The sequence below is a fragment of the Xiphophorus maculatus genome, chromosome 11, assembly GCF_002775205.1.
Source record: "Xiphophorus maculatus strain JP 163 A chromosome 11, X_maculatus-5.0-male, whole genome shotgun sequence".
NCBI lineage: Eukaryota > Metazoa > Chordata > Actinopteri > Cyprinodontiformes > Poeciliidae > Xiphophorus > Xiphophorus maculatus.
Genome location: NC_036453.1, coordinates 25,151,656 through 25,168,506, shown reverse-complemented (window position 1 = coordinate 25,168,506; position 16,851 = coordinate 25,151,656). Strand labels below are relative to the sequence as shown.

Here is a 16,851-nt window from a genome sequence, read left to right as displayed (position 1 = left end):
ATATAAACTTCAAGGTAACAATTGTGTGCTGACACTGATATATTATTTTACCAATCAAAACAAAGCAGCTTTTATGTATTTACTGCCAAATTACTTGAATGTGAAAAGACGTTCAGTGTTATTTCACTTTAAGAAGTACTTATCGATTGGATATCAATCGGTCGTTTGAGGATATTAATGATCTGATACTTCCAACAATGAAAATTATTGATACCCTTTGGTGGAAAAAGTTTCAACTTAACATGTTTAAAGGTTGTTTAGCATTCAACGAAAGCGTCTTCTAATTATCACAGACAAGCAAAAACTTATCTGTCCTGCAGGAAGAGCAGCGGCTTCTCTGCTGCAGATAAAGCTCCTGGACGCCACGGAAACCACCCAGATAATCCGGCCTGTGTGTTTATCGGCCCCAGCAGGAGGGACAACACACACACACACACACACACACACACACACACACACACACACACACACACACACACACACACACACACACACACACACACACACACACACCGACCAGGAGTCACCGGGTCCCACCTAACCCGGGCCCTTTCTGAGGAACACACACATCATTACCAGAGTAAATTACTGGATTTTTGTCTCAACCGTACTGGAGAGGAAGTGTGATAAATGACACTGACCTTAGAGGAGCGCATTAAGAATACGGAGGGTATTTCCATATTAATGACTCGGTTTCAGAGGAGGGGGCATTCATCAGTGCCGCTTGAAAAGTCAGTGTACCTGGACAAAACCTCCTCCCTGTTCCGCTAAATTGCCCCGAAGCCGTTTTAGCAGCTCCTCAAACTTTCTCCAGCCTGAATCCTGATGTCGGTTTATTGGCGGAGTGGAGCTGAAAACCTTCAAGTCAGACGACTTGATTCCTCCAGGAGGAAGAAGAAGAAGAAGAAGAAGAAGAAAAAACGGTTTATTTTTAAACGTACGTGGACAAACTGTCAGGGATTAAAGACAAAACGCAGCAGGAAACGCACTCCATCACAGCTCAGCCGTGATTTGACGCCGCGAACGTGACGAGGATGAGAATGCATTCCTCCTCATCCCGCCACCTGGCTGAGGACACACACACACACACGCACACACACACACACACACACACACAAAAGAAAGACAGAAACATGGCAGCTTTAATAAGTCAGATAACGCCACATCAGCTGGCATATAGAGGTATTAAATTCCAAACAGTGAACGCTTTGCGCATAAATCCAGCAGCGAGGAGATCCGGAGGAGTGAAGAGATGCTGAACGTTAGATTTATTTCCACATGGGGAGATAAAGGTCTTAGTGGCTTTATGAAGGGACGTTGTCTTGGCTGACTGTCGGGATTCTTCTGATTAAAGTGTAGCCAAGAAAGGTCAAAGGCCACAGCAAGACAGAAAAATGGAAAACAGTGTGGCTGAGAGGAATTCATTTAGCAACATTACGACCACGAAGTTCAATGTATTACGCTGAAACCTTAAATGATAGACCTACACAAATTAGTGCATCACTGTGTAATGGAAGGGAAACATTTAGTTAATTATTACTATTGTTATTATTATTTAAAACTAAAAGTCTGAACTGTGTGGCCTGCCTTAGAAGCCAAATTTAAAGGCCCTCTTGGTGAAGCATAGTGATGCAGCCATGTTTCTTTTTTCTAATTCAAGAAGACAAACAAGTTAGATTTCTACATACTCTAAAGTGTAGTAGCCATTTTATTTGTTCCTTTTACACCCAGGAAGAGGCATCAGATGCATTCTTTCTTCTTTTTGTATGGCTCTAAATAAAGCAATAAACTAAACTTCAGTCTTCACTCTTCCTCCAGACTCTGGGCCCTTGACTTCCAAATGAAATGCAGAATTTGCTTTAATATAAAAAGAGGAAATTTTAACCACTGAACAACAATCCAGCTGCTTTTCTCCTTATCCCAAGGCTACAAGCTTCTGACATCGTTTCCAGTTCAGGAGCGACTCGATACAAGAATTGACATTTGTAGCATTTATTCTGCATGCCTTCCACTCACCTGTCTACAAATATGTTTGATGAACTCTATGAACATCCAGCTTCTATAGCAGGTTGGTACTAAAAGTTTTAGTACCAAACCTTTCACCCTTGGTACTAAAACTGGCTAATTTAAACAGCAAAAATTAGTTTATAGTTTGTTATTTCAGTGTAGTCTGCTCAATAATAAACATTTATTTAATAATGGATTATACGAATCTTTAAAGATCCAAAATATAACGTGCCTTATTAAAATAGAAAAGATAATTGCCACATTTTTGGGGGGTCATCAGTCGTTTTCTATTTTGTTGGCCAAATCTTTAAACTTTCTTGGACTGCGGTTCAAATTTTCTGAGACAATTTGGGTTTTTCATGATCTTTAAGTCATAATCATCAAAATGATAAGAAATGAAAGGTATTGAAACATTTCATCATATGTGCTGTAATTATGCGTGGTATGATTTTGTGTGACAAAAGCTGTTGAACCTTTAGACAATATTACATTTGGAAATGCACCTGTAGACTGAAATATTACAGTTTGGTCTAATCCAACTTCGACATGCTCCCTTCATGGCATGTAGGAAACTTCTAACTGGGTTCATTGGGTTCTCAACAGTCCCTTTCTTCTCGCCACTCTTGCATTCAGGACACATTTGTGGCGTCTCCGTAACAGCCTCAGGACGAGGCACAAGGGTGTGGACCTTTACTGGACTGTGGCAATCAGGTTGAGAGAAGATAAGGAGAAAAATAAAAAAAAACAACCTCTCTGGTCCACCCCAGAAGTCATCACGGTATGCTAATGAGCTGAGGGGGGCAACCTTTTAAGTGCTGGAGCCCAACAGACTGAGCAGTTAGGAGACATGGACCAGACGTGAACACTTGTAATGAAGACGTCTAATGACAAGGTGCAAACAGGTGAGAACAGCTCAGACATGAGGCTACGGCCAGTTAATCTGAATTTATTTGCATTTTTAAGTCATTTTCACCCCAATTTTTTGTTGCAGATTCCAGACGAGCTGCTTGGCTGTTCTGTCTTGTGCCCTGGACAGGATATCATCTTATACTGTAAGTTTTTTAAAGAGACACTACAGTATAGATGATGTACTATCCAGGGTATCATTCCACCTCCGCCGGCGCCGGAGGAGACTCGGACTGAAACGTCAGGGGGCCGAACACACAGCCGAGGAGGGCAGTTAAACCGTTACCATTACTGAGTTTTAGTAATGGTAAGGGTTCTACGGCCTTCGCTCAATGACGACGAAGGAAAGGACGAGCTGGAGCATTGTCACACTTAAACCAATAATGTCAAATAAAAATGGTGGTTGTCTCCCTTACATGAGTGCCTCTTTTATTTGTAGAATCTGCTCTTAATGGTTTTGTGTTTCTGTAGGTTTCAAAAATTCAAATTTAAGACTTTGTAACTGTTTAAGATACTTTTTAAGACAGTTATGAGTGAAATGTATGAATATTGTCCAAACGTCAGTACATTTTCACCCACCCCATGATAAGTATTGTATAAAACTATTCAACACATGCTAGCCAGATAGCAAGTGTTGGGCATATTAGTGCTAATTACCGGCAGGTTCAACCGAATCGCAATGAAGAGTGCGACTCAAGCTTTTGCCTGACAGAAAAGTTCAGCAAGAAAAAAACAAATATACGGGGTTAAATAGACGTGGCGAAACAACATTTTAATTTACCATTATGATTAACTTATCTAAGGTTAATTTACTTTTTTTTTTTTTAAAAAATTCAGTTATATGACTTGTAGACTTTTTAAGAATGCGTGGACATCCTGCATTAGATCTAAATTAATTTTCTGGACTGAGCTGGAGTTAGCTTGTCTAAGGCAGTGGTTCTCAAATGGGGGTACGCGTACCCCTGGGGGTACGTGGAGGTACTGCAGGGGGTAAAAAATCAGTAGGCTCCTCATAATAAGTCTTGGGAAAAATTATTTTGTAAAAAGTTCGATAAAATATAAATGTGTGTTCATGCACTGAATTTTATATTCAGTATTTACAGGGTATTTACAGCACTGTACCTCTGTTTTATTCCAAAAATGTTTTGCCCGTGTCAGGGGGTACTTGACTAAAAATATATTTTTAAGGGGGTACATCACTGAAAAAAGTTTGAGAACCACTGGTCTAAGGCAGCGATTTTTTGCTCTGTCAAATCAAGAGGGGAGGTAGCAGCTGTTCAGAGAACAAGGAGCGCTTCGGGGACTGACGGCTTCAGTCTGTGAGGAAACTATCACCCCCCTTCCCTGACATCAGGACACTTACTAACTGGTTATTCATCAAGATGCCCTGAACTGCTGAGTTAACCCACAGGCAGCGGGAATGAATCTAATCCCCATTATCTGACCCACTTTAGCATCAGGTTAGTGCTCCACTTTCCCCATCCATTAGGGAGACAATGTAGCCCCTCGGAGGCAGAGACGGGCTTTATAGGAGCCAAAAGAACGGAGCGAGGGTTAAAAACACGGAGGAGAAGAAGAAGAAGAAAAAGAGGGAAAGTGATGGTCGCAGAGATGGATGGCTACACTTCAAAGGGCAGCAGAGACGGCTAAAGTGATGAAGGGAGTGGAGGGAACTGGGTTGGACGGTACATCAGGGACATGTGAGTGAACATGACGGTGCAGCTCTCGCCTTCGGTTTATCTACAGCGCAGCGTTTGTGCCCGCCGAGGGAAGAAAAAGCCCTGAGAGCCAAAGATAAAAACGTCGGCCTTTTCACAGCCTGCCAAACCCGCTCAGCCATGAAGGAGCTGTCAAAGTCGTGTCAAAACATCCATTTGATGAGCCGCCGTGTCATGTTTGCTACCAAAAAGGTACCGGAGCTTAAAAATACGCCGACACTTCAAGCTGGGTTTTATTCTGCTGCAACATTTCGATTCGTCTGTTGTCTGCGTAAAGTTTGGACACCCTGCCCTCACTTCTAAATACAGTAACATGTCCCTGCAAACGGGTTAAACGAAGACACAGTGGGTTCCTGAAATGAAACAAAGGAGGAGTAAAACGTCCTTTTGTGAGACAGGCGCCAGGTCCATGGCGGTTCTTGGACTGGAGACGGCGCATATGCTGCCTCCCGGCTCCGTGGCATACTCATGATGAGGCCATAACCTCTTTAGCTCCGGTTCTGTCTTTGGCAGAGAGAAAAAAAGAGTCACAATAGAGCAGGCAGAAAGGTTCCAGGAGCTCTCGGTCTTCTTCACTTCTTCTTCTTCATCTTAGCAGAGATCTTCAGCCTGACGTCCCTCAGGTAGACCCGGCTGAGGTCCTCCCCCGCCTCCCGGGCGATGCGCGCCACCGTCTGGCCGGCGGCGCCGATCACCATGGTCTGCAGACACGAGAAGCGACGCAACAGGTTTCGTTCTGTCTCGATATGATCGATTCATCGAAAAAAAAAACCAATAAATTTTTGACCGAAGAGCTTAATATTAAATGACTAAAAATAAAAACAGATCTGAGGGAAAAACTACTGGAACACAGGTTAGAAGACAAAGAACTGAAATGAATTTAAAATAGAATAAGATTCAGGAAAAAAAGCAGAATGTATAAAAATGTGCAGAAAGCTTTAGTAAAATAAACAAATAAATTCCTTTATGTTGGTTTATTTACAGTACAATTTAGTGTATTGTGTTACTCAGGTTGATAAATTGGTATGGCTTGATTACCAGACATATGTGATCCATAACATATTATTATTATTGGTATTTTGTTCCATATCTTTAACCTTCATTGCATATTGGCCTAAATGTAACAAAGGCTGCAGCGGACGTAATATATTATTCTGACGATTAATCGATTAAAAAATTTGGGATATTCTGCAGATTTTTTATTTAACCACTTAAGAATATTTTATGCATTATTAGAAATACATAAAAAATAAGTACTTCAAATTTTATTAATATCTGGATAGCAAAATGTGCTTAATAGAAGATAATTCAAAATTTGAATTAGGTGAAGGTAAAACTGAGGGTTTCTGGATAGAACATATTTACAGACTGAAGTTTTTTTTTAACCGTAAATGCAAAATGAATATATTTTTAAATACAGATTTGGCCCAATTACTCTTCTGATGGCGTGTAAAAGGCATGTTTTTGAGTCTGTATATCCCAGTTAACGTTGAATCGATTACTAGATTCTTTGATGATTTCAACAATCAAATCATCGCGCTTAAGTCGATAAATCATTTCAGCGCTTTTTCAAGTTATGGTTGAAAAGCCATGACTTTTTAAAACCTGGATACAGTCCATGTCTAAAACTAACTGATCTAAAGCAGGAGAGACGACCCGGAGCTCCAGATGATCTGGACTAGAGAGATGGAGTCAAGATGCCTCTCTCTCTGTGACCCAACCTTGTGATATGTTTTAGAAGACTACCTGCTTTCCTGTTGGAAATTACAAACAATTACACTGCATATAAACTATATTTCCCTGTGTCCATTCTATGAAATGACCAGAAAGGCCAGAAAATATAACTTAATGTCAAACATTATTCAGAGGCTGTTGGTCAGTCATCGGTTTGCAGAGCTCCAATTTGCTTTCCTTACCCAAGCTGGAAAACCAAGTTCTTCTAAGAGGGCAGTGGCCTCGAAACACTCAGCAGCACAGAGGCATCTACAAATGTTCTTTCTCATCTAATATGCAGAGTCCAAAAAGGTTGATTAAATATTTATGAGATAAAAAAAGAAAAGAAGTTTAAGATAGGGGTAAATGGGGAATATATGTATAAACAGTGCCTTTAAAAAGGTGTTTTACTCCTTTTAGTTCTTTTACAAATCAATCGTGATCAAAAAAATGTGGCTTTGTTTTATACAACAGAAATCAGTTTTTATCTAAGTGAAAACTGATTTCTACAAAATAATGACAATTAAGTAAAAAAAGAAAAGTAACATAAAATAAGTGATAGCCAGGAGTACTGAAAGGACCTTCCAGCTGTCTTTATGCTACAATCACTTGACACACAGTCCCTGAGCCCCACTCCACTCACTGTGAGACTAACAGCACCATTTGGCTGGCCCTCTGTTGAATTAGGTCAGTCGCTTCAAAGGGGGTAAATATTTACGCAGTCACTTATTTTACGATACCCATTTTTGTTTAATTGTCACCGTTTTGTAGAAATCAGTTTTCGCTTTGATATTAAAGGATCCTTTGGGTAAATTTCTTGGTTGAAAAAAATCCAAATTGAGTCAAATGTTCATGTTTCAATGAATGCTAGATAAACAGAATACACGTTACAGACTAACAATTTAACTTTTCTATCCTAAAAATGGAGCATAAAATTAATCATTCTAAACATAATGTCACATTCACAGTCAACCAGGATGACTCTGGGAGGCCTCTCTTAAAGATTACACGCAGATAAATGTTAACATCAGCATACTTATGTGACGCTTGTCTGTAAACAGCGTCCAGCTGCACATTTTGACCTCGTGATGTCACCGGATGAAGAGCTTGAGGAAAGCCAAAGTCTCAGGCGTTTACACCGACCGGGACGTGCACGTTTGTCTCCGCGGAGACGTTTCTGGGTTAAGCTGCTGGACAGCTGCCGCAGCTAAATGATGCAGTGTGTATATACAGGCTAAACTGCAGGTAAACACAGTTAATGTCCAACCATCAAGCGGACATGCAGGCACGTGAAGCTGCCAGACGCTTTACAACCAGACAGAAACGCTGGAGTACTTACCATGTGAGTTTCTTTCTGGGTGTACAGTTTCACAGAAATATCCAGCTCCCCGTTTTCTCCATCCTGCCAGAGTTCAATAGACTGAAAACAGAGACAGATTTTAAGAGTAGAAACTATCTGCATTTACGAACAAAACTAAATGTTAGGTCAAATAAACATCTGGGGAGTTTAAGAAAAGAGCCCTGAATGGAGATCAGAGGCTGTAAATATAGTTCTTATTTCATACGTGTTGCTTTTATATAATAAAATCCTTTAAGATGAATTGAGCTGTCAAAAGTACACCAGAAATTTTGCACAACAAATTTTGAAACTAAAATTCCAAAACACAAGAAGAAACGGCAGTGCAATTTACGATGTCATGAAGAAAATAACCTCTTTTTATGAACCCGGGGCTGAAACGATTAATTTATTTATTAATCATGATTAATTGTGGCAAATCAATTATTTGAATAATTGTCAAATAATTTAGTAATTGATTAATTAACTGGAGTATTCAGACTAAAACAAAACCTAAAACTAAAACAATTCCTACAAGAACTACATGCTCAGAGCAGAAATTAAGTCAAAACTGAACTAATAATATATACATTTTGCATTTAAGATTAATTCTTTATCTGTAAAATATGCTCTACCCAGAAGTCCTCAAGTGGAACGGTTTTAGCTTCATTTAGTTCAAATTCTGTTAAAAATCCTATCAAGCATCTTTTGCTGCCCAATTATTAATTGGTTAATAGATAAAAAAAAATAAAAATAAAAGACCAGCCCTACACTGATGTAGGTAAAGCAGCAAGGCTGAGCTTTTCACATGTTCATATTAGAAGCATTTGTTTAGCTTTAGCAAAAAGATCAACAAAAAAAGTGCCTAAAATGGTTGTTTTGAAAAAGAACTGAGTTATGCATTTAATTGCATCATTTAATGTATTTCTAATATTGTGTGAAAGAAAAAGGCTGAAGTGGTTAAGTAAAAAAATCTGCAGAGTGCACCAATATTTCTATTAATCGATTAATCTTTAGAATAATTGACAGATTAATTGATTACTAAAATAATCATTAGGTTCAGGCCAAGATGAAACGCGTACTTGTGCTCTAAACAGGCCACAGTGCTGTGACGGCTCTCCTCACCTGGGTCATGGAGTAGGGCACTTCCTGTGGCAGATACTCCAGCAGCTTTTCCCTGATGATGTTGGTGCAGACGTCCTCTGGACTCTGGTCAGTCAGAACCTCGCTGTGGTACTTCCAGGGCCCGGGCTTGGCTTCAGCCAGGAAGTAGCTCTGCAAGAACAAACAATATGTAAAACGCATTCACAACTTACGGTCGTGTGCGGTTGTTTTCACATCTGAACGTGTGACAACCGCAAACTTCGACGTATTTATTTCGATTTTATGTGGCGGACCGGCACAAACCGAAAGATATTTATGAAGAGGAAGACGGAGCAGGGATGGTTTTCAAAGTTTCAAAACTTACCCTGTTTATTAAGGGATATGTAGATTTATTGCTCTTTATGAGGGCAAACTTGATTTATTATTCCATTATCAATTTATGTAAAAATGGTCTCAAAACAACAATAGTATCTTTTATCGCGATAATTACTATGACAATTTATCATCCAGCAAAATGTGTCATGACAGATAGATATGAATACTTTTGCAGGGCTCTGCAGGTAATGTATTTTTTCTGCTGCTGACTCCAACAACTACATTAGTACAGAAGTTTAATGTAAACCATCATATTAATTTACTTATAAATACTCTTCTAATATTTACAGCATTAATTATGCTTTTCCACTTTTGTTACTTAGTTTAACTCTAGAAGAGAAGCCAAATAACTCATACTTTGGAAACTTTATGTTATTACCTTAGCATACTTTTTAAAAATTTTGTTCCACATTACCAAGATAGTTAGCGCAGTGAGTGTAACTACGGTGTAACGAGTTTTAAACACCCCATGCATCCCTGTCTTGTGTGACCGCTCACCTTCAGAGTCTCCACATCCTCTCTGTCCACAGAAGACAGCATGAAGACGTCCTTAAAGTGAGGCCAGCCCTGCTGACTCTTCAGCTGCTTCAGTTTCTCTTTGCTCAGCACAGAGTCTGGCGTTTCACCGCCCTCCAGCGCTGCCGCTTCCTCGTCGGGCGATAACTCGGAACTCCTCTCTGGTTTCTTTTTAGCCCAGGGAGGCTTGATGACGGGCCTGACCCGCAGCCTCCGTCCGTTCACCACGCCACACGTCAGCTGCGCCGTGATGTCCAGCAGCCTGTTCTTGGCCTTCAACAGGTCCACCTTAAAACATCACAAAAGGCTTTTCTTAAAGTGCACATGGAAGCACAAGCTTTTTTTTTTCCCTTAGTTTTGGGTTATGTTCAAGAAAAACTTGGCTCTTCTATATGATGTAGATTGAAAATGGAGGAGAGAGGAACCGCAGCAGAGCTGCAGGAGCCAAAAGGCTTGAAGCCAAGAGCCACAAACTGGATTTGAGAAGTTAGAATAGACAGCATGGCAGACTGACAAAGATTGATCTTTTACCATCGCTCATAAAGCACAGAGTGGTGAGAGTGGGAAGTGCTTCTTTTAGATGTTTGATGGATAATAAGAGATTTCCTTTAATAATTTGAAGCACAAGGTGTACACTCCCTTTGACTTTTTCACATTTTGTTGAACCACAGCCACAAACTTTAATGCTTTTGTGGGATATTTATATTCATTTGCTATTAAATTTGTGTAGTTAAGTCATTTTAGCCTTGTTGTGTATAACCTTTGTTTGTTTTTAACTGAAAAATTACAAGAGATGAAAAACTATTTCAAAATTTAAACAAATAGTGCTGAACAATAAATAAATAAAAATGTATATGTTGCAATGGACGTGATCAATATCAATGGATAATATGTCCGATAAAATATTCAATAATTTCACTGAACTCCGATCCAGAACCACAAAGCATTCTGGGGGATGTAGGCAGAAGAAAGACTTTAGATGCTCAACCTGTCACTGTCAGCTAAGCTAGGATGGTGGCATTAACTAACCAACTCCCTCTTTGGTTACCTAGCAACAGCCCATTGAGTGACTTTCGCATGACCATTTTTATGTTTTACCACAGTTCCTTATAACTGCTTAAAAAACCAACAACGTAGAGTGAAAACTGTGACTAAAACAGGAAGGGTTACGCCATCAGTTTGGCAGTATTTCAGATATTTAAAACAAAAAACGAATCAATAATTATGAAACCCTTATATTGTGATATGTTTTTCAGTCACATGATCCATCCCCAGTATCAACAAAAAGTAGAACATCGTGTTGGTGGCAGCATCACAATGTGAGGACAGTATGAGACATGAGTACCTTGTTGAGCACCAGGATTGCTGGGGTATGCGGATGCTTGGCTAGACATTTCAACACCTCGAAGTCCAGCGTGAGGCACATCCATCTGTCTGACACGTCCACCATGACAACCACTGGAAATCGACAACAGTTTGATTCATACGGAAACATTCAAACCACAAGCGCAGCTCAGATCTAGACGTGAACATCTCATACTCAGGTCAGCTTCTTTGACGGTGTTCCAGGGATCCACGAGCAAGGATTTCTCCAGCTGGTGTCTGTGAAAGCAGAGGATCCGTTACAGACTAGAGACATTTAATAGCAACAAATAAGTGAACACGAAGTGCACCTTTTAGCCTTCAACGGTGTGGTGAGGCCTGGGGTGTCCAGCAAAATCTGCAAAATGAGCACAAAACCGACTGATACAGGTCTTTTCTCTAGAGCTGCACAATTTGCTTAAATCTAGGGGTGTCCCGATCCGATATTGATATCGGATATTGGTCTGACAACAGCCAAAAAAAATTGTGTATCAGATTATATTGGCCTGCATCTAGCATCTGGGATATAAGCATGCCCAAAGAACATTTGCTCCAGTATTTCACGCACGCAGACGGGTTGGTAAATAATAAATTGGTCAGTTGTTCTCATATTTATTGTCCTTGACTATTGATCTGTTTGATCGAGCCTTTTCTAAAATAAATAATAAAAGTATGAGTGATTCATGCTCATATCGTATTGGGCCAATATTGGTATCGGCTAATACTCAAAGATCCGATATCGTTATCATCAAGCTGTATCGAGACACCCCTACTTCAATCTCTGGTGAAGCTCTTACAATCTGTGTGCTGGCCTCTGTTAGGACGCCCAGAGAACGTGACCTTGTTGTGTGAACTTTCTTGGATACAGCAAACACCTTTGAGCAACGATAAAAGACTTGTGAGCATCGCCTCCTCTACAGTAAGATGAAACGACAGCTAAAGCAGGTTTCAAAGACAGATGAAGACCTTTCTGCCGAGGAGCTGATTGGACAGCGTGGACTTCCCGGCGTTTGGCGCTCCAATTATAGCCACCTTCAGCACCTTTGAGTCGGGAGGCTGGTCAGGATGTCTCTTCAACAAGGATACCTGTTCACCTTTAAAGACATGACGCACGGGAAGATAATTAGAGAGGAAAAAAACGGCATGTCAAATTGGTGACAGGACGACATCATCAGCACTTTTTGAAAATAACGCCAGGTCTGCACAGTCAGACCAGTAAATCTCCGAGGCAACGGCCTGCTTACTGCCGTCTGGAGGAACTGAGGCTGGGAGGTGATAAATGTCGCCGTCCGTCTCCGCTGCTTTGCCTTTCATCACTCCGCCGAGAAATGCTTCAGATGTAATAAAACAAGCGGGAGTGAAGATGAATCCGTGCCTCCCGCCTCGGCTGCAGGCGGCAGCGCTTCCTGTTAAGACATCAACATCTCTGTGACTTTGATGCCCGCGCCAGAGCGAGATGACTGATTGCACTTCCTGGATGCTGAATGATTTGGAACATTATTAGGATTTATTCACAGGGTTCTTGTCAAAAATGTCTCTCTGAAAATTCATCTAAAACTTCTCATTCTAATGAAGCAGATGCTGGGAACCACAGGACGTTATCAATGTCTTGTGCAGTTTTTTTTTTTTTTTTGCTTTTTGCATAAAACAAATCAGTCTTCTGAATCACCTTCCTCCATTTCATCCTATCCACGACATTTTCTTCCGTCACACCAACCCTCTAAACACGCTTAGTTACAAAACTCCCCCATATCCTACGGGTAGCAGGTAGATGAAGGAACTCAATGTTTGCTTACAATAAAAACAAAACAGTAGAAGCAATGCCACATTTCAGCACACTTGGAATTTCAGTTGCTACTTTTCATCTATCCCAGTGAAAGTGACCCACACTAGAGTTCAGTTATTATGTCTGGCCCAAAGTTAGGTTTAGCTTTGACCATTTAAAGAAGACTGATCGGGTGTTTTGTGCCATCTGCCACTCCTACCGCACACCTCACCACTGTCTCACTGCCCTGGTGAATGTCCTGCACCGTCTTCACATATGTCCTCCTCACTATCTCACAAACTCATTCAGCATCAGTTACAGAAAGAGCACAGGTAGTTCATTTCTTATGTATAGAACTGCAAAACTATAATGGACAGTTGAGAAATTTTACATTCACATTTTTAAAATTATTTAGCTGCAATCCAATGAGCAAAAACAACCAAGATAGTTTATTAAATCCAGACAGATCCCAATTTTTGCATCGACAAAAGTTGGGATCTGTCTGGATTTTAAAGTTGAAAAGCTTTCTAAACTTTGTCTAACAACATATAGTTTTTGAAAAATTTTCCCTTTGAATGTATTTTTATGTCTTTAAATTCTAGTTTGGTCCGATACGTCTTTTCTTCTTTTCTTTTTAACATTTTGGAATATCTTTTACCTCTAGTATGCTTATTTTTTCACTTTAAAGCATTTTTACTGGTTCTGTGACATGAAGGCATTTATCTCAGCTTAATATTATTGTCTCTTTATTGTTCTACTTTATCTGAATTTTTCTAATTTTTGTTGTGTTTTCTTGGGAGGGTGGGGTCAGAGTGTAACAAAAATTGAAAAACACATTTTTTTTTTTGTTGTTGAAAATTTGCAGTAATTTTACTACTATTATTATTTAAGAAAATCATCTTATTTTACCAAAAAAATATTTGTGAATATTTTTAATATTTAGAAAAGAATAAACAAGCCAATAAATATATAAGCACTTGAACTGAATCACAATGAATCCGCTCTTTAAAAAAAACAAAAAAACAATTGCACATAGGAATAGCTCATTTGGGGTCAAAATAAAATCAAATTAACATTAAAAAGCTTAGTTTAGTTGAGCAATAATCATGATAGTCACAAAACATATCTTTAAGAATAGTGCCTTTATTTTTATAACAGCAGAAGTAATATAATTACCCTAATAATTATATTTAGCCTATATAATTATTATATAACGTAAAAAAACCTCAGAGTACTTTTATTTAGCTAAATGTCAAATTATTCCAGCTGGTGGCTTGCTCTAATAATGCTCAGATATGTCTTCCTGCATAACAGCGTCAGATAGAGGAGCAGCAGAAACCTTAACGTTAGCACTGACCCGCAGCGAGGAGGCATGACGCACTTTCCTGCCGAGCAGACCCGATCAGCCGCATGGAGATGACGGCTCCATCTCTGAGCAGACGGCCGAACACCCGAAGAGCCATGACGCTCCTAAACCCGAAACGTTCCTACTGTAGACTGTAAAACACTAAATACTGTGACAGAGATGAGCCGCTTGTTTACATTCACATTGCCTCAAGGGTGACACCATGTTGCTTCAGTCAACGACAAGCAGTTTCCGCTTTGGAGAGCGTCCGTATGACGTCTATGTGAAGGCTACACCGCCCCCTAACGACCACCTTGTTAACTGCAGCACCTTAATGCTGACACCGAGATGCGTTGCTGTCAACCATATTTTAGGTTAATAAACGCAGGTTAATGGCATGTACGTTTACCAGGAGTGTCGAAAGAAACGTAGACTGTTAGCTAGTATTTGCGCTTATGTATGTAACACTAGAAAAAGTGTTGTTCATTCAAAATGTTAGTTTATTGTTAAAATGTCCATGACATACATGCTTAAGTCCACGCCAAAGGAAGAACATAAATAAACTGATATGATTATTAGAACCATAACTAACACAATACTAATTAAATGCAATTTTCTTAATTATCAAAGAAGAAATGTAATGCTTTAAAAATGTATTGATACATGCAAGCATACATAAATACTGGAAGAATAATGGACAAATCTAGTCATTTTAATAACTCGATATGATTATGATTGTAGTCAAGGAAGACATTGCTCTTTTTGGCTTTTAGGTAAACATTATGGATAGAAACTCACAGTTATCTGGCTAATGTCCGGCGCAGACATTCATTTATATTTACATATCCAGAAACGCACTGTCTGCTGTCTGCACTACAATTCCTCTGTCGTTACTTCTACCATCCTATCGCAGACAGAGAGGAATTCAAACCTGGACGATGTCCCTGCAGCATTTTCTCTGTGACATGCAATATTTACTCTTGGTTTATGGGAACTGCCTTTGCTCCAAGATTGTTTTTCTCTTTTTTCTTTTTTAAATTTCTCATGAGGGTCAAGGGAAGATATATTTTAGACTTTCACCTTTTGCTCCCACTTTAACCTCAACCTTTCTTTAACCTTCATGGATTTGGGGCTAATCCATGCTTAGTTTTACCTATAGAAATCTTAGTTAGCATTTTACATGTGTAAACAACTTCTCCAATGTGCTTACTACACAATTAGTTTCAAAATGACAAGAAAGCAAATAAATAAAAAAAATATATAAATATTTCTCAAAAACATAAGTGCCCTTTTTTCACATTTCATCATGTTACACCCATTGAGATATTTCTTTGGAAAGACCAACATATATTCATACAAAATAATTGGCAAAGTTTGATATTCATTTGCATTTACCCACTACTTTGTAAATCCACCTTTCACCACAGTTACTGGAGTCTTTTGAATTATGTCTCCACTAGCTTTTTATATACCAAAAATATATATTTTTTTCCCCAATCCTTTTTGGAACAAAACAATTTCAGGCATCTATGTACATACACATAGATGCAGAATGTGTATGGACATCAGCGTTTAGATCTTATAAAGTCTTGAGTGATTCTCAACTGAATTTTTCCAGGCCACAGCTATTCATTGACCCAAATCATTCTTTAGTAGCTTTGGTTGTTTATTTAGGGTCATTAAGGTTAACTTCCATGCAGCACTGGCCCAATGTTGTATTTGACCTTAGGCAGAGTTGTATTTGGGCCACCACCAATAAAGTCTTAATACAAGTTTGTTGGGATCTGGGAGAAGGGGCCAAGTTTGATTGGCTGAGCTGAAAAACAATCACAGATGACTGGTTTTTATTTGCTGACTTGTGTTAGTGAGCAAACTGAGCTCAAACATAAAGAAAGGACTAAACTTCTGATTGTAACTATGGTAACTCAACAATCAAACAATGAATATTATTCTTTGCACTTTTACAAAGTAAACTTGACAATACCTTTGAAACCACTTTGAATCTCTTAATGTATCACCTGAAATTATTGAGACAGTTATAGTCGATCACCGATATGTACCGATATATAATGTGTTATATATATATTTTACTATCCTTTCGACTTATTGAATAAATTGACCACACCGCTGATTTCACCACTGCCTTTCTGTTTCAGTTAAACTCCCCATGATCCTGCATAGCTTGTCTATCACTGTCACTTGAGGCAACGACATGGAAATAAATATTGTTTGTTAATATCGGCCCAGCCGATAACTAACTGATGTTAGTGTCGATACATCGTGCATTCCACGCCCGGGATTTTTATTATTTCTGTTCCCATGTTTGACAGCTAGATACTGTCTCCATTGAGAAATTAGGGAGAAACAAGCTGATGTGCATAATTTCGCAGCAAATTCTCTGCAACTCCCAGAGGACACCTGAGGGGCCCCCTCAGCTCTGGGACCACCTGTCAACAGCAGGTAGGACATTTAGAGGCGAAAAAAAACCCCTCCAACGGCAATCCCATAAGAGCTCATCACAATGCAGAAACACATCTGCTGACAATGAGCAACTTGCAGTTTAAATGGATGACGGCGCTCGCGGGATCTTTTTGGGGGTCCGGGGATGATATTCTGTTGATCATTTGGCGAGGGCTCCTGTGCCCCGTAACCGCAAATCAGATTGCACCGCGCAGACGTTTTCCTTCCCCCTGGCTCCCCGGAG

The 16,851-nt window shown here is 39.6% G+C and overlaps 1 protein-coding gene and 1 long non-coding RNA gene across 2 annotated transcripts; one reads left to right on the top strand and one right to left on the bottom strand.

Annotated features, from left to right (window-relative positions):
- Positions 1–652: 652 nt before the first annotated feature.
- Positions 653–8,860, top strand: LOC111610083. Its single transcript, XR_002753490.1, has 4 exons — positions 653–2,909; positions 2,999–4,823; positions 5,227–5,359; positions 8,778–8,860. It is a non-coding gene; the product is annotated as an uncharacterized LOC111610083 (long non-coding RNA).
- Positions 4,852–14,412, bottom strand: eral1 (Era like 12S mitochondrial rRNA chaperone 1). The gene is made up of 11 exons (XM_005800819.3): positions 14,160–14,412; positions 12,282–12,443; positions 12,004–12,131; positions 11,835–11,912; positions 11,349–11,395; positions 11,216–11,277; positions 11,021–11,133; positions 9,658–9,963; positions 8,806–8,955; positions 7,684–7,764; positions 4,852–5,332 (listed from the first exon to the last, which is right to left on the bottom strand). The coding sequence occupies exons 1-11, from the start codon at positions 14,263–14,265 to the stop codon at positions 5,204–5,206; spliced, it is 1,362 nt and encodes a 453-aa protein (XP_005800876.1). The 5' UTR covers positions 14,266–14,412; the 3' UTR covers positions 4,852–5,203.
- Positions 14,413–16,851: the final 2,439 nt, after the last annotated feature.

Excerpts from the sequence above, each read along its gene's own strand:
- eral1 (XM_005800819.3), bottom strand. The coding sequence starts at position 14,265 with ATGGCTCTTCGGGTGTTCGGCCGTCTGCTCAGAGATGGAGCCGTCATC. Across the intron at positions 11,134-11,215 it reads CGTCAAAGAAGCTGACCTGA|TGGTTGTCATGGTGGACGTG; the intron begins GTATGAGATGTT and ends GTCGATTTCCAG. Across the intron at positions 8,956-9,657 it reads AGGATGTGGAGACTCTGAAG|AGCTACTTCCTGGCTGAAGC; the intron begins GTGAGCGGTCAC and ends TTGTTCTTGCAG.